This window comes from Macrobrachium nipponense, chromosome 25 (assembly GCF_015104395.2).
Source record: "Macrobrachium nipponense isolate FS-2020 chromosome 25, ASM1510439v2, whole genome shotgun sequence".
NCBI lineage: Eukaryota > Metazoa > Arthropoda > Malacostraca > Decapoda > Palaemonidae > Macrobrachium > Macrobrachium nipponense.
The window spans coordinates 10916280-10934337 of NC_087214.1; the positions used below are offsets into that span (position 1 = coordinate 10916280).

An 18058-nucleotide genomic window follows, 5' to 3' on the forward strand; every position below is an offset into this window, starting at 1 on the left:
GGCTCAAACTGTGTTAGATGATGTTCTGTCTTCAAGGGATACATTGAAAACAAAATAGATACGTTTTACTTAAAGACTGAATATTTCTAAACTTTATGGGCAGGTAAGTGAAATGTTTTACATATATGTCAGTATTAATATACTAACATCTGTCTTCTTTCAGCGACACCGTCATTCGCCCTTTGAAAGTGAAATTCGAAGGAATAACTAAGGCATCAACACATGGGCATTACTTGTGTGGCAGTAAGTGATGAACTTCTGGAAGATTTCATTGCGGAAAATAATATGTACTACAACAAGAATGTAAAGAGAAGTAATGAGAACTTTCATTTGCCTATACACATACATTACTCTGTTGTTAGTAATGTGTGACATATATAAGTTCAACACTGTATAAGATGGTCACTTGAAGTATGTTTTTATTTGTTTGGACAGATGAAAGCTCCTTTACATGGCCCGTCGAGAGTTACCCAGGATCAGTCAACGGCTCAGATAAAATTTCCATCTCTGCTTCCGCTGACCTCTTAGGACCGACCCTTGAGGTATGAATTCCTCCTAGTTGCTGGAGTCAGTATAGTCATTGTTACTATAAATATCACATCTCAAAACTTTGACAATGCCATTCCTGTCACTTAACCCATCAGCACTTCCTGTGGTGATTCATTTGCACTTTTTTTTTTTTAGAACCTGGGAAACCTAATCCGAATGCCTTATGGCTGTGGTGAACAAAATATGTTGAACTTTGCCCCAAACATACACGTGATGCAATACCTGGTATCGTCAGGTCAGCTCACTCCCAGCGTCAAGGATCAGCTTCTGAACTATATGAAAACAGGTAAGCAACTCCTTTTGTTAGTGAGGGTATGTCTGGTAATGGTTAGATTTAAGAACATCATTTATATTTCAGCAGTCTGTGAAATTGCATGTGGTGTATGGCAATTAATGTAGCATTCCCGCATATTTTACACCCTGCATTAGCGTGAGCAGCATTACCAGCTATAAGGCGTGATCCCAGCTAAATAGTGCAAGCGAAGAAGACATTTGGTATCAGGCAAAGTGACAACTCCAGTCTCCAGCAGATTATGAAACTTGATTCTCTGCAACACTGGTACCATATACCCTGGTATGGCTGGTATAGTGGTTTGTGTTACGGTATGCCACTCAGAAGTCATGGGTTCACGTATCCACAGGGCAATGCAAAATCACTGGCTCTGTTTCGTGATCAGTTACTGCTGCAGTATTCGTCTGCGGTGGGAGTTGAAACAAACCAACTATCTTTGGGAGCTTGAGTTTCAAGTCAATTGTGCTTGGTCCATGTGAATAGGGTTCATCTATCAAATAATATATATTATAATATATATATATATATATATATATATATATATATATGAAATGTCTTTTACTGTAATACAACAGTATAATATAACGATAAAATGCCCATAAAACACTATTTGAATGTTGCAGCCATATATTTTGAGCACTTCCTTCTGTGCCCCTGATCACTGGTAAAATATGGACAGATGATGTCTTACAAGTGAATACATACAAGCATGGTGTAAATGCCAGTAAGTCTCTGTTGGTATGCAGGTGACCATTGACCCAGGTAGGATGGGAATCAAATATTCCCTGGTGCTTTTTGGCCTTGTTAACTCCCATCTGTAGGGACAGCTACTTTTTGAAATACACCTCTGCCACACTCCAGTTCATAGATACTATGACCTTTACCCCTAATATGTATGAAAATCCCCAAGCTCTGTGACGCATATCGCACTGATCTTTTGTGCTCTGTTACTCTTTGCGAGGTGGATCTGCCTGTCTCCCCAATGTAAATCTCATTGCAATTGCTGCATGCAATTGTAAACTCCCGCTTCTTCTCTTTGATTTAGGTACATACGTTAATGAGCGAACTACCGATGGATTTGGGATAATGGAAAATGTAAGGAATAATAGACCTGAGGTGTTCTGTAGCTTTTTGGGTGTCTTCATCGTACAGAAGTTTTATTTTATCGTTAAAATCTGTTTGTCTGTTGTGAGTAGGACCTCTGAAGTATATTCCTTTCATTTTTCAGTATCCCAAATCCATCGAAGTTCGCTCAGGAACGTATATACTTAAATCAAAGACATGAACCTTCCAGGAGGACATTGAAAATCAGATGACTCTGATGAGTTAATCTTTAGGCTTCTTCTTCAGTAAGTGTTCCAGGAAATACAACCACCGGAAGTATCACTAGACAGAAATCAATGGGACAAAAAAAAAAAAAAAAAAAACTACACCAGGGAATAGCTTAATTTCCATCCTTCCTGGGTCAACAGTCACCTGTATACCGACAGAGACATACTGCCACACCTACATGTGCTGTGTATATATACTCTTGTAAGACATCATCTGTCCACATTTTACCAGTGATCAGGGGCACAGAAAGAAGTGCTCAAAATATATGGTTGCAATGTTCAAATAGTGTTTTATGGGCCTTTTATCTTCATATATATATATATATATATATATATATATATATATATATATATATATATATATGACTGGTAAAATGTTCTGTTACAACAGAATTCCATCTAATGAAAGAAGCCCATAAAAACACCAAAATATAGAGAGAAAAGTACTATTTTTTTTCAGAGACTGCTGTCTCTCTCTTCAGGTATATGAATGAGAAAAGGTTTACTGGAAAGGTGGTATTTATACCAAGAGATCCATCCACAGGTAAGCCAATTTAGGTCACCCCCACTGATAATCTTCTTTTAATCTTCTTAAGCGTTGGTTGAATGAAAACCTTGTCGATCACATCTGAATCCCATGCTCCTTTTGCAATTTCATTACCTGCATCTCTTTTATTAAGGCTGATTCCATCATTTGACTCTTGTACCAGCAATTGCTGCTATAAATTATACATGACAAATTCCAGTTTATTCTATGGTTATGTTCATTTATATGGTTGAAAATAGCTGAGTTCTGTTGTCCATAACTAACTGACAGTTTGTGTTGTATTAATCTCTGGGAAAGTGATTTTCCTGTAAATCCGATGTAAGATTGGTCACAGTCCTGGCATGGGATTTCATAAACCCCTGTTTCCTTGGGGAATGTCTTTTGTTAGACGTTAATCAGGGATCTGGGTAAGGTGTTGGGTAAGTAAATGCAAAAGGGTTAGATTTTCCGAGGGTCTAAGTCACTGTTTTAATCCTGTCCAAGTGAGGAATTTTTATTCTATTGTTGGGTGTTTCTTTGGTTTTGTTTTGAGGGGGTCGGTAGAAAATTACGTTTGCTTTGTGAATTGCTTTCTCAATTATATGGTCAGGATACTTTAAAGACGAAAGTTGCTTACAAATTAGTTCAAATTCTTTTTCCAGGAAATCTGGAGAACAAATTCGTAAGGCTCTTAAGAATAGGTAGCTGGCTACACCTATCTTGATAGCAATGTCGTGATAGCTAAAGTAGTGAATGTATGAAAGTGAGAATGTTGGTTTTCTGTATATGGTAAATTTGTATTCTGTCGTGTCTCTGATTATTAAAACATCAAGAATAGGAATTTTGTTGTCTGTTTCCCATTCAACTTTAAATTTGATGCTGGGCACTAATGCGTTTAATTTTGAAAGGAATTCTTTAAAATTGCCCCACCTATTATCCCAAAATGTTAGAATATTATCTACATATCTCATCCACAGCATGTTTTTGGGTTTTATTGCCTTTATTACTGTAGTTTCAAAGTATTCCATGTACTGATTGGCTAAAACAGGACTTAAAGGACTACCCAAACTACACCCGAATTTTTGCTTATAGAATGATTCCCCGAATGAAAATACGTTATTAGATGCACATAATTCAACTAACTTTGTTATTTTGTCAAGCGCCAATGGGAAATGATCTGAAAAGGGGGATAATTTTTCCCTCAAAAACTGAAGAACATCCTGTATTGGTACTTTTGTAAATAGGGAATCTACGTCAAGGCCTAAAAGTTTTATGTTGTGAAGTGGTATATGAGTTTCTCTGAATTTGTGACAAAAATCTTCCGAATGTTTAATGTGACTGGGAGAAAAAGTGCCTGAAAAAGGGGAAAGGAGGCCAGCTAACCATTTAGAAATTTTGTAATTGAAAACTCCGGCACATGAAACGATGGGTCTAAATGGAAGATTGTTTTTGTGAGTTTTGAGAAGGCCATAAAAGTAGGGGAGTTTAGGATTAATTACTTTAAATTTCTCTAATAGTTCAATACTCTTTTTGTCTTAGCCAATTAATCTTACTTTTTCGTCAGTTTTTCGTAAGTGTTTGTGTCACTTCCCCAGAGATTAATACAACACAACGGTCAGTTAGGTATGGACAACAGAACTCAGCTATTTTCAACCATATAAATGAACATAACCATAGAATAAACTGGAATTTGTCACGTATAATTTATAGCAGCAACTGCCGGTACAAGAATCAAATGATGGAATCAGCCTCAATAAAAGAGAGGCAGGTAATGAACATCTCAAAAGGAGTATGGGATTCAGATGTGATCGACAAGGTTTTCATTCAACCAACGCTTAAGAAGATTAAAAGAAGATTATCAGTGGGGGTGACCTAAATTGGCTTACCTGTGGATGGATCTCTTGGTATAAATACCACCTTTCCAGTAAACTTTTCTCATTCATATACCTGAAGAAAGAGACAGCAGTCTCTGAAAAAAAATAGTACATTCTCTCTCTATATTTTGGTGTTTTTATGGGCTTCTTTCATTAGATGGAATTCTGTTGTAACAGAACATCATTATCCTATATATAATATATATATATATATATATATATATATATATATATATATATATATATATATATATATATATATATATACATATATATATATATATATATGTATATATATATATCTGTATATATATATAATATATAATATAATATATATAAATTATATATATATATATATATATATATATATATATATAGTATATATATATATATATATATATATATATGATCTAATATATATATTTATGGATGTATATATCTATATATAGTATTATATATATATATATATATCTATATATATATATATATATATATATATATATTATTATATATACAATATACAGTGTTCCCCTGTATTCGTGGGGGATAGATACCAGACCCCCCATGAATACCTAGAACCCGTGAATAGTTTGAAACCCCTGTAAAAAAAAATGCTTAAAACTGCCTATTTTTGTTAATTAAAACTCAAGAAGTGTGCTTTATGATGAAATTGATAAAAAAATAGAATTTGTGGATATTTCTCATAGAAAACACCACAAATAGGTGAGTCTTCAGCGAATAATGGGGATATACATATCAGAGAGAAGTTTGCAAATACGTGAGTCTGCGAATGCTTGGGGTTCACTGAATATATATATATATATATATATATATATATATATATATATATATATATATATATGTGTGTGTGTGTGTGTGTGTGTATGTGTGTGTGTGTGTGTGTGTGTGTGTATATTAATATACAATTTCCGTCCTACAGGCTTCCAGCAAGAGCTACTCTACCAGCACACTGACGGATCTTTCAGCGCATTTCGTAATTCGGACGACTCAGGATCCACTTGGCTCACAGCATTCGTGCTGAAGTCCTTCAGTCAAGCCGAAAGTTACATTACTGTAAGTACAGAAACTCATGAATCCTCTTTGCATACTATATGATATACATACATACATACACATAACCTCTCTCTCTCTCTCTCTCTCTCTCTCTCTCTCTCTCTCAGTAGAATACATACGATGGTATTAATGTACCCGCTGACAGTATTTTGTTTCAACGTTACAACAGACTATTCAAGAGTATTATTGTAACAAAGACAAAAGGTTTCATATGTTTATTTTCCATTTTTGAAGTCACAAGTTACAAAATATGACAGTCGTCAGTTATGTCCATGTATATACATATATATATATATATATATATATATATATATATATCTATATATATATACATATATATATAATATATATATATATATATATATATATATATATATATATATATAATATATATATATATATATATATATGCCATAATGAGACATTTTGATGGTTGCCAAGTTCTGCTGAAAGCTTTGTAGATACAAATCACTAGACAGTAATTTTTCTAGTATTTACCCATCTATGAATTTTTCCTCTCTTTTTTATGTTATTCCCTTTACTACTTCTTACTTCTTCCTAATGAACACCTTCAATATTTTTTGGAAGCTTGAACTTCAAGTCAGTGGCCCCCCCTGTGGGGGAGGGCTTGCTTCACATGAATAGCTTTCATCTACTGTAATGTATTTAATGATAATAATAATAAAAATAATTTTTTGTTATTAAAAATAATGGCAGAATTCACATAATTGATTTTATACAAAATTCTTTCAATTGAAAGAATTTTGTATAAAATCAATTCTGTGAATTCTGCCATTATTTTTAATAAAACATGTTTGAAAAGTCTGTTTCCAGTATAAATAATAATAATAATAATAATAATAATAATAATAATAATAATAATAATAATAATAATAATAATAATAATAATAATAATAATGGGTAGAAATCTCAGTTACGAAGGCACAAGTAATGTTCTTAGAGGTCCACAATAATATACAGATGGTAGCAGCAGTAAAATTTTCATAAAACGTCAGTCGAATGCTATCAGCAGTTTATTGTGGACCTCAAAGAATAATAATAATAATAATAATAATAATAATATAATAATAATAATAATAATAATAATAATAATAATAATAATAATCAAATACCTTCATCCAGGTAGATGAAGATCTCCTCCTTTCATCCAAAACTTGGCTACTGTCGCTTCTAAGTGAGGACGGCTGCTTCCAATCAGTCGGCTTTGTGATTCGCTCCGATATGCAGGTAAGTCTGGTACAGCCGTTTGCTGGGCGTTTCTGTCAAAGCATTGTGGATCATTTGTGTCCTTCTTCAGACTTTCTATATCACAGCCTTCTACTATCTTCCCTGTTCTTGCTGCTATTATTATTATTATTGAAGAAAGGATATTAACCAGCCCAATGTGTCAGCCTTGACTCCTACAGGGTTGGCCCGAAAAATTTCGGGAGAAAAAAAATATATAGCCATATATATGTATACCTATACAAATATACATACACACATAAATTTATAATATATACGAAATCTAGTTTTTAAAAAATATATTAAATTTAATTGACCAAAGATTAAATTTTTATAATAAATATGAAATCTAGTTTTAAAAAATATATCAAATGTAATTGATAGAAAAATTGAATTAATATTAAGTCTAACCTGTTCTCTTAAGTTTAACCAGACCACTGAGCTGATTAATAGCTCTCCTACTAGGGCTGGCCCGAAGGATTATATATTTTCACGCGCCTAGGAACCTATTGGTGACCTAGCAACGGGACCTACAGCTTATTGTGGGATCTGAACTATATTATATCGAGAAAAAAATTGCTAATCACCAGAGAAGAAATGAATATGAGTTTGTATGTGTGGGCTTTCTATATGTGCTGAATTTATATTCTGTTTCTTTTCTTTCTATGAGTATGTCTAAAAAGGGCAGTTTATTATTGTTACTTTTCTCTAAAGTGAACTGGATTTTTTTACAGAGCAAATGTAGAGAGTACATGGAATAAAGAAAACAAGAAAATAGTTGCCCTCCCTTTTATGCCTAAAATGAAACAAATCACTTCAAAAATGAAAGAAAGTAAATATAAATTTGTATATACCTTTGATAATACCGTAAAAAACAAAGTATGTAAAAATAGATTGGAAGGAGAAGACAGTAATACAAATGATGTAGCGGGGGTATACATAATCAATTGCAACAATTGTGGAGACAGATATGTGGGGGAATCAGGAAGGGGAATAAGGACGAGAGTCCAAGAACATAGAAGGGCAGTACAACTTAACTCTCAGGGGAGTGCTATAGCTAGACATTGTTGGGAAAATGACCATAGGATGGATTTCAAAAACAGTAGGCTTATATAAAAAAAGCAACAAAATTAGTTACAGGAGGGTAGTAGAAGGTGCACTCATCCGAGAGATTAAAGTAATAGAAGGAAACAAAGGTTTTACCTCAGAAGATCCCATGAGCCGAGCTTTGATATTAAAAGAAGCTAAGATTGACCCTGCTGACCTGGAGATTAGGTTTCCTGCCCAACAGACTTTTGGTGACCACACCCTTACCTCAAGGATTAATCCCATTGACCATCAGCTCAGGATATCAGAGCGACAAGAGGGGATTGGCAACTCTCAAGGAAACCAGAACAGCCATCACATAAATGACAGCTCAACGAGAAGTCCCAGAAGACACAGACAGGGCCTGAAAGTACTCGAGTGTGTAGTAAAACTAAATGTAAATACTTAGAAGTAAACAAGTTACAAAGTGATTTTGTGGGTTTCTTTTTCAATAATAATAATAATAATAATAATAATAATAATAATAATATAATAATAATAAGGCACGATCCCATGATCCCTGAAAAGGAATCTGGAAAAACTAGAGGCTGAAGTAGCTCCAGGACTCATGCAGAAGAGTGAGATCCCAGAAACGGCGCACATAGTAAGAAAAGGTATGGACTCCTAAGGAGCAGGATGAAACCTTGAAACACCCCCAAAAACACTATAAAATACCACCCAGTCGAATTGGAGGACTGTGATACATAAAAAAAAAAAAAAAAAATAAAAAAAAAAAAAAAAAAAAAATAAATGAAAATAATAATAACAGTGATTATGACCTTCAGACCGTTTATACTATTCTATATCATCCTAGTATTTTGCCTTAATTAGCGCTGGATCACCTTAAGGTTCTAGGTCTTGCTTATGTTCCATAACTGAATGCATTGTAGGTGAAAATATTGATGCCAGCACATATCATTTCAGGGCGGCGTCGATGGTTCAGAAGCGTCGCTCGCGCCTCTCACAGCCTACGTCCTCATATCTCTTCTGGAAGGGAATCTAACAGTGGACCGCGCAGGTTATAGCAAATGCCGTCACTTGCATCACCACAGCCACCCACGAGAACACACCTATATCAAGGCCCTGACGGCATACGCTCTCTCCTTGGCAGGCGACAGCAGCGCTGCTGTTACGCTCATTTCAGATGTGTACAACAGTTTGACATCAGGAAGTCCAGGTTTGTCTCAAGCGCTGACAGTTGAAGCAGCAGCCTACCTCCTTCTGGCCATGCTGAGTGAAAATCCAGGATCCTACACTACCTGGGAGTCCGATATTGCCAAGCTTATATCAACTTACCACAATGGACAGGGAGGCTTCGTCTCGACGCAGATTAGTTCTCTTGGTCAGTGGGGCAGTGATGAATGGTCGAGTGAGTGTGGTGATGTTTTCATTTCTTCTTCTTCTTCTTCCTAGCTGGTTCCCATTTCCAAATGGGGTCGCCGTTTCGGATGAGCCGTTTCCATCTATATCTATCCTGCGCTTCTGCCTCATCAACTCCCTTCTCAAGAAAGAGATGGAAGGACTGAGGTGTTTTCGTTTGATTAGTACGAGATCCATCATCACTTGTTAACGCGCTATGAAATGGCGATTATCATAATATAAAGAATATTTCTTGATACCATGACATCAAGACAAAATAGCAGAGTTGTTTTTATAAGTAGAAATCACCGTAAAAATCATGCAACCATCATCGATTTCATTTGTGCTTTCTCGATATATGAAATCGGTAATCAGGTGACGTCTTTATTCCATTTTCACCCCTCCGTTAGTTTGCCTCTGAAAACTTACAAATCATCTAAAAGAGTTTATTCATTCATATTTGAAAGCTATCTGCATAGAATGTTTACAGTATGTGGAACGAAATTCTTCTATTATGTTAGTTCATTCTCAAAAATTTTACCTTATATGGATTCTCTTCACATTACCACGTTATTTTTTTATGAAAGTGATTTGAGATTCACAGATATTAAAAGTCAGTACTGCACGGAACTCCCAAGTGATTAGAAAAAAATTCCTGTTTTTCATAAAGCGGACACTAATTATTATTATTAATAATAATTGATAATATTGATAATATTAATAGTATTAATATTATTAATAGTCATTATAATATTATGTTATATATTATTGTTATTATTATTATTAGTATTATTATTATTAGTTAGATTATTATTAAGCAGATGAAACCTATTCATATGGAACAAGCCCACCAAAGGGGCCGCTGACTTGAAATTCAAGCTTCCAAAGAATATTAAGGTGCTCATTAGGAATAAGTAACAAGAATTGAAGGAAAATGCACACAGAAGAGATCCCACTTATTAAAAAAATAAAAAGAATAGATAAACTAATAAAAATGTATTAAAATCCAAGAAGAATAGTATTAGGGTAGCGGTGCATTCCATTTTCTCAAGAACTTCAGAAGTTCCAACTGACAATTTGATTATTGACAGTCCTTGGCAGCCTTCAGTGAAGCCTTCCCGCCGACAGAAACAGACCTCTTCATATCAGTCACTGCTGGAAGTCAGCCGTTTGACATTGAGATAAATTCAGAGAACCGTCTTCTCCTGCAGACCAGCTACGTCACGGACGATCCACCTTTTGAAGTTACTGTGACACCGTCTGGGAGTGGATGCGCTCTCGTCACGGTATGTGTTGAGGTCGACTCATACACAAACACAAACACAAACCAGACACATGCACACATACATATATATAATATTAATGCATAATACTTATATATATGCATATATCTATATTTCTTCAATCTGCTAAGAAAAGGACAGGAAGTGGAAAGGCCTAGCAGCACTCTATTGTCTCTTTCCTTCGTGACTATGTCTTCATTTATATTATATATATATATATATATATATATATATATATATATATATATATATATATATATATATATATATATATATGCGCATTAAGCTACATATATCCTTTAATATCTAATTCGCTCTACCTCAGAATTAATATATTTTCATTTTTAGTTGATAAAAATTCCCCTTCAGTTAACATATATGAAAATATAAATTCTGAGTAGAGCGAATAAGATATTAAAGGGCATTTGTAGCTTAATTCGTCTATATGAATCACGGTGATGTGATCAGACTCTCATATATATAAATATATATATATATATATATATATATATATATATATATATATATATATATATATATATAGAGAGAGAGAGAGAGAGAGAGAGAGAGAGAGAGAGAGAGAGAGATTTTTTAAACCAAACACTATATTCGGATGACATCACATCTCTCCGGCAACTGGTAAAACGTACATTTAAACAAAAAACCTTTAATGTTGTTTTTAAATACTACTAATATATTTGGGGAATATTAATTCACGCTAATAGTTACAACACTAATTTGTAATCTCAGATCAGTCATTTATAAAACGTTGTGGAAAAACTGTTGTTTCAGTTATTGGGTTTGATTGTACAGAATTGCTTTGTCTGCCCGTCCTCAAATCTTAAAAACGACTGAGGCTACAGGGCTGCAAATTGGCATGTTGATTATCTACCTACCATTCATCAAACATACCAAATTGCAGCCCTCTAGCCTCAGTAGTTTTTACCTTATTTAAGGTTAAAGTTAGCCATAATCGTGCTTCTGGCAACGATATAGGACAGGCCACCACGGCCGGCTGAGAGCTTCAAGGGATGCGGCTCATGCAGTATTACACCTAGACAACCGAAAAATGGATCCATTATCGATGGCCTTGATTATACGCTGTATAGACAACGCGATGGCTTTGACGCATTTTCGACTTGTTTATTCTCATGCTAATCTAAGACACTTGAATCTTCAGATTATCCACCAGTACAACGTCAAAGAAGAGCCAGAGAGCTCTGCTTTTGCAGTGTCTGTCAAGACAGTCCGAGAAAGCTGCTCTTCTAACAGTTTCCTGCAAATTTGTGCTTCTTACACCAATGAGGACTCCGTATCCAACATGGCTGTTATGGAGGTCGACCTCCAAACAGGATACTCGGCAGATGAGGAAGACTTGAGAGGTCTCGTCGCTCAGCAAGTCATCAAGCGTTACGAGGTAATTGTTTTGGTAACCATAGTTCCTCACTGGACGAGTCGGTTGCTTACTCGCCTACCGATCTAGCAGCCCGAGTTCGCTCCCAGCTGTTGCCAGCGCGTGGAATCGGAGGAATGTATTTCTGGTCATTTTAAACCCATTTCTTGATATAATGTGGTTCGGATCCCACAATAAGCTGTATAGGTCCCGTTGTTAAGTAACCAATTGGTCCCTGGCCACGTAAATAAACTCCAATCCTTCGGGCCAGCCTTAGGAGAGCTGTTAATCAGCTCAGTAGTCTGGTCAAACTAAGATATACCTAACTTTTGTTAATCATAAAACTATTTCCTTGAAAGACTCGCCATTTCTATGCCTAATGTGAATTTTATTTTGAAATAAATATGGATTACTTTGGCTAATCTACAGTCAGCCTTAATGAGATCTTTTTTATATAAAGCTGCTCACTGCAAATGCATATACTCTTGAAGGAGATATAAGAAATCTTTAGCACTGAGGATACATCAAGAATATTACCAGAAATGACAAAAGGACGCCAGTCCAGATTCACGTTTTATAAGTCATTTCAGAATGTTTATTTTATCGGCTTCATACTAACCTGCATCGTTTGCTTTCCGTAGGAGAGAGATGAGAATGTCTTCCTTTACCTGGAATCGGTCGGTAGCTCCGAAGTTTGTATCTCCTTCCACGTCCTGAAGGGCTTCGAAGTCGAAGGCCTTCTGCCCGGTACCGTCACCCTCTACGATTATTACACACCTGAATTCACGCTGACTCAGGTAGGTACTGCATAGCTTTGATAGAGGGAATATCTGATGATAATTGCTATTGGACCAGACTATTACTAATATTTTACTTTGCGGCACGATCTTCTGACCATTTTGATCGCTTTTGAATATACAGGACATAGTTTCATAATCGTTTTTTGAAAAAAATTCACCTTCAAAATCACTAAAAAAAATATATATAAATATAAGGAATAAATTCATAAACAGTTAAGTTGAAGATCCCCTCTTGTAGAACGACAAAAACAGATGGCAGAATCATTTAACAGTGTCACCCTTTTTTCGTTAAACACCTCAATTAACACTAACTCAGGTATGTCTTCAGGTAAGCAGAATAACTAATGTTAGACCTACTTGACCATATTGTCATTGTTATTTCTCTTTGTGACACTCTGCCACTTTTGATCGACCTTGAATATGAAAAGATATAATTTCATAATCTTGTTTGGACAACACTCTCCATAAATAATTAGAAAATATAACCATATGCAATGACTTTATGAACACCCATTTTAAGAGGCTATTTTGTACAACAACAATAACAGAGTTTTGTTTTAATTGTTTCGCCCTTTTTTCGTTTCAGTCATTCGAAATTGAAGACACATGTCAGTCAGCGTGAAGTGTGTGATTGGCTCCTTTTGGTAAACGATGGATGGCAAATGACTCCACTACAATATATGAAAAAACAATAAAAAAGATATATATATATTAAAGTTATCGGTCTTAGAGATGCAGCGCATTTTTGACAAAAATGTTAAATGTTTTTATTGGTCATTATTTCTGATTTTATCGGACTAGAAGCCTTCCTCATTTGATTTCCCAAGGTACATCAATAACCTGGCGATCATTTCCTTGTTTCATGGCCAATTTCCAAGGAAAATGTGAAAAATAAAACGGCTTGTTTAAAAAAAAATGACTTTGACAGAAATATCAAACTGTTCTGTGCACCTGGTATGACACTTTTGCCTTTCGTCTAGTGGTTAAGTCACACGCATTTTCTCTTTCCTTCCCTTCCACCCCCCTCCACCCCCGCCCCCTCTTTCAGATTTATCAGTCTTCTCCTCTCACCAACCTTCCGAACTGATTTTATCATCATTCACCTTTGAATGTCATATATTCAAACGGTCGCCACTAATTTGCAACATCGGTGTTTCTGAATGAATCAGTTTCTTCCATTGTCTCGTCTGATTTATCATCAAACTCTTTTGTTTGGTTCAATAATAAAACAATATTTTGATTGTTTGGTTAGCTTTAATGGTGGAGGAGTTACAGAGTGCTTTTATTCTTTATTATTATCATTGTTATTATTCAGTACTAGATGAACCCTCTCCATATCTAACAAGCCCACCAAAGGGGCCACTGATTGAAATTCAAGCTTCGAAAGAATATTAAGGTGTTCATTTAGAATAAGTAAGAGAAAGTAAAGTGGAACACAGAAAGAAGAGATCCCACCTATTAAAAGAAAATGACTTAATCAATAGATAAATAAATAAAAATGCATTAAAATGCAAGAGGAATAGTATTAGAGTAGTAATGCTTTGCATTTTCGCTTGCACTTCTGAAGTTGTAATAAACTAAGCAACTCCACCAACCCATTACAATTGTTATTTGAAAAGGATTCCAAGATCATGGATCTTGAATAAGTATCAAACTTTAGTATCAATTAAGACCTTATTAATTATTCTATCATCCACTTTGCATTCTAACTTACGAAATGGTTATGTCACTTTCAGTAGTTTTATAATCCATTATTGTATCTTTAGTTGAATATGAAGTTATTTTTTATATTTTCTAAGGGATCATCTGTTATATCTTGGTAAAAATTTATTTGACTAGGCTGAATTTTGTGTTTAAAATAATTCGTCAAAGATTATGCAAAACATAATTTTCATAGGAAATAATTTTCCTAGTTTTATTTAATACCTACATAAATTAATATAATTTCAACCTTTCCACACGAGATAGTTAATCTATATATACATATATTGTTACGAAGTGCCAAGTATCTGGTTACCATTCATCAATTATTACCTCACCAAAAGCCAGACGCCTGAACCCTCATAACATGTACTAAACGACTGAATACTCTTAAGGCAACAGTGATCCCTTAACAACTTACCAGTATTGCAGAAAATCAGACTAAGTTCATCAAAACAGGTGTGAGGTAATCTTGTAAGTAATTAAATTAATCAAAGGGCATCACTCCATCAACAACTTTAAAAGTCTAAGTATTTCCCTGATTTCAGAAGTCTAAGTACTTCCCTGGTTCTAAGTCACTTCAAGTAAATTGAAGGAAAGCTGATCCATTACCACTCTATGTTTCTACCTAACATCAATATAATCAAATGCAAATATACTGGTTAGAAATGAAATACTTATAAAAATTTTAAATATAAAATTATTTATTAAATTCAAAATTTATAAGTAAAATTCACATATCGGGAGAAAATTACTGTTACTTGAAAACAAAGTAAAGTTTAATTAATTCTTGAATCAAATTAAGTAAAATTAAAGCAAAATTAATTTATCACAAAATTCAAGAAAATTTATTCAATCGAAATTCAAAAGTGTTAGGCAATAATTAAAAATTTGAAATTAATTCACAAGTGCTAAACAATAATAAAACTTGAAAAGAATTCTAAGTAAATGCAAATTAATTCACAAATGTTAAATTTAATTAAATGTGTAATGATTAAACGATGAAAATAACTAAGTCAATTAAATTGTGAATGCAAATGAAAATATAAAATAAAAAGGCTCACTTCAATAAGAAAATGAACAAGTGCACAAACAATGGAACAAACACAAAACACAAAAATACACAATGTGTAAAAGTGTAAATCTTTTTCACTCAAAACATTGTAACCATCAGTTTTTACCAAACCTTCACAACCATCTGTTATCAGTTATTAGTTAACCAAAGTTCCTATCCGTTATTAGTTATTAGTTAACCACAGTTCCTATCCGTTATTAGTTATTAGTTAACCACAGTTCCTATCTGTTATTAGTTATTAGTTGCAACTAATAAAAATATAACACACTTTACCTTGGTATACCAACTTCTTTCTTTCTTGCTGCAGCTTGCATCACACTTTCATAAAAACCAGGCGCCGTTATGAAACAATGTTTGTTCAGATTCCACAAAAACACTAAATAACACTAAACAAACTCTAAGAAATATCAAATATGAAATTATCACAAGTTACGAGTGACCAATTTACGTTACGTTAATATAATCTCAATGATGTCGAGGGAGAGAGAGAGAGAGAGCGAGAGAGAGGGAGATGTTAATGCCTCAAGGTTCTAAGATATAATGAAATTTCTTCCTTTACGGAAGCTGGACTGGGCAGATGACACAAAACGTTCTGAGACAATAATGCTTCTAGAAGCTTCGAAATATTACGCAACTTCACATAAAAAATGTGTAATCGCACGTGGCTTTGATCAAAGACATACACGTACAAGACGATTCTGTTAAAAAAAAGACACGTACTCTACTCGATCGACACGGAGGCAAAGCCCTATCACTTACAATGACAGCTTCCCAAAACATAAATGAAGATTTGAGCTCGCTTATCAAACGCGTTGACAGAATTAGGAAAGCAAACAGATCTCGCAGACCCTCCAATCTCAAAGTGTTGACATAATAGGGAAACAACTCGTAGTTTCGAACGGACAAGGAAAATCTCTCTCTTTTTACATTCTACGTCATATATATATATATATATATATATATATATATATAATATATATATATATATATATATATATATATATATATATATTCTTTTACAATTAGTAATGCGAAATCTGAACACACATTTAAAACATCCTATCTCTAAGCTATCTGAAAAAATGTTGCACAATTCTACATGACATTTCAAAGAGGGGAAATATGCATTTTGAAAGTAGCAATATATAATAATATACATATAAATATAGCCTATATATGACTGTGAAATATATTCTGTTAAAACAGAAATCCATCTAATACAAGGAGCCAATAAAAATGCCAAAATGTAGGAAGTAAATACTATATTTCAGAGACTGCTGTCTCTCTCTTCAGGCATGTGATGAATGAGAAAAGGTACAGAAAAAGCAGTATTTATACCAAGAGGTCCTCAGGTCTGCCGTTAAGTCACCCCAGTGGACAATTTCTCTTTAATCTTCTTAATCGCTGGTCGGAAGAAGATTTTATCTGCAATATCTGATTCCCACGATCCTTAAGAAAGATTCATTGTGTGTCTTTGTTTAATCAAAGCTGATTTTACCATCTGGCTTTTGAACCGACAACTGCTGCTATAAATAATATGTGAAAAATTCCTGTTTATTCTGTATATAAATATTTATGTACATATATTGTATATCTATATATATATATATATATAATATATATATATATATATATATATATATATATATGGTTAAAAAAGTTAAGTATATCTTAGATTTACTAAACCACTGAGCTGATTAACAGCTCTCCCAAGGGCTGACCCGAAGGATTAGATTTTTTTTCTACGTGGCTAGGCACCAATTGGTCAAAGAATAATGTGTTCATTAGGAGGAGGCAAAAGAAAGTAAAGGGAAATAGATGAAAATGTTTTAAAATCCAAGGAGAATATTATTAGGGTAGTAATGCTTTGTATCTTCGTTTGAACCTGTGAAGTTCCTATTACAGAGTAGAATAGAGCAGAATACAGCATTATCATTATTGTTAAAAAATCCACAATTCTATATTAAAATATATTTCTATTTGAAAATATAAAACAAAGACTTTCGAACAGCCCATCATCGAAGTGCTGGTTCGTTCGTTAAGTAACTCCAAACTCAACAGGCAGTTGCGCCAACCTCGATCTCCATTTACATTTTAACGTTGCACTGGTTCAAAAGTCTTTGCTTTTTATTTTTACATAGAAATATATTTTAATATATAATTGTGGATTTTTTAAAATTTGTTTTCACGAGACTGAATTTCTTATCATTAACATTATTATTTAGTAGACGAAACCTACTCATATGGAACCAGCCCACCAGACATCTAAACAAGAAAAAGCTTTTGGCATCGAAAGTTGCAAAAAATGAAGGACCCTCAGAGTAGACCTAGATTTAGAAATATATGCTAATGAGTAAGAGGGAGACAGGAAGAAGACAGCGAAAAGATAACCAACATGTGTAACAGAAAGTTTCGTCGTGTGAATTGTCGAGGAACCAAACAGGTACAAAGAGAGGCGAAGTGATGTGAT

The 18058-nt window shown here is 34.0% G+C and overlaps 2 protein-coding genes across 2 annotated transcripts in view; both read left to right on the forward strand.

Moving 5' to 3' along the window:
• Positions 1-6888: 6888 nt before the first annotated feature.
• Positions 6889-14608, forward strand: LOC135198985 (alpha-2-macroglobulin-like). The gene is made up of 6 exons (XM_064226901.1): positions 6889-6894; positions 8902-9346; positions 10438-10622; positions 11800-12036; positions 12654-12809; positions 13399-14608. Exons 1-6 carry the CDS (start codon positions 6889-6891, stop codon positions 13432-13434), a joined length of 1065 nt encoding a protein of 354 aa, XP_064082971.1. The 3' UTR covers positions 13435-14608.
• The window catches only part of LOC135198986 (CD109 antigen-like), a 19849-nt gene continuing 15254 nt past the window's right edge, over positions 13464-18058 (forward strand). Inside the window, exon 1 of the mRNA XM_064226902.1 lies at positions 13464-13470. Coding sequence (XP_064082972.1) covers positions 13464-13470 — 7 coding nt within the window. The remainder of the gene's footprint in view (positions 13471-18058) is intronic.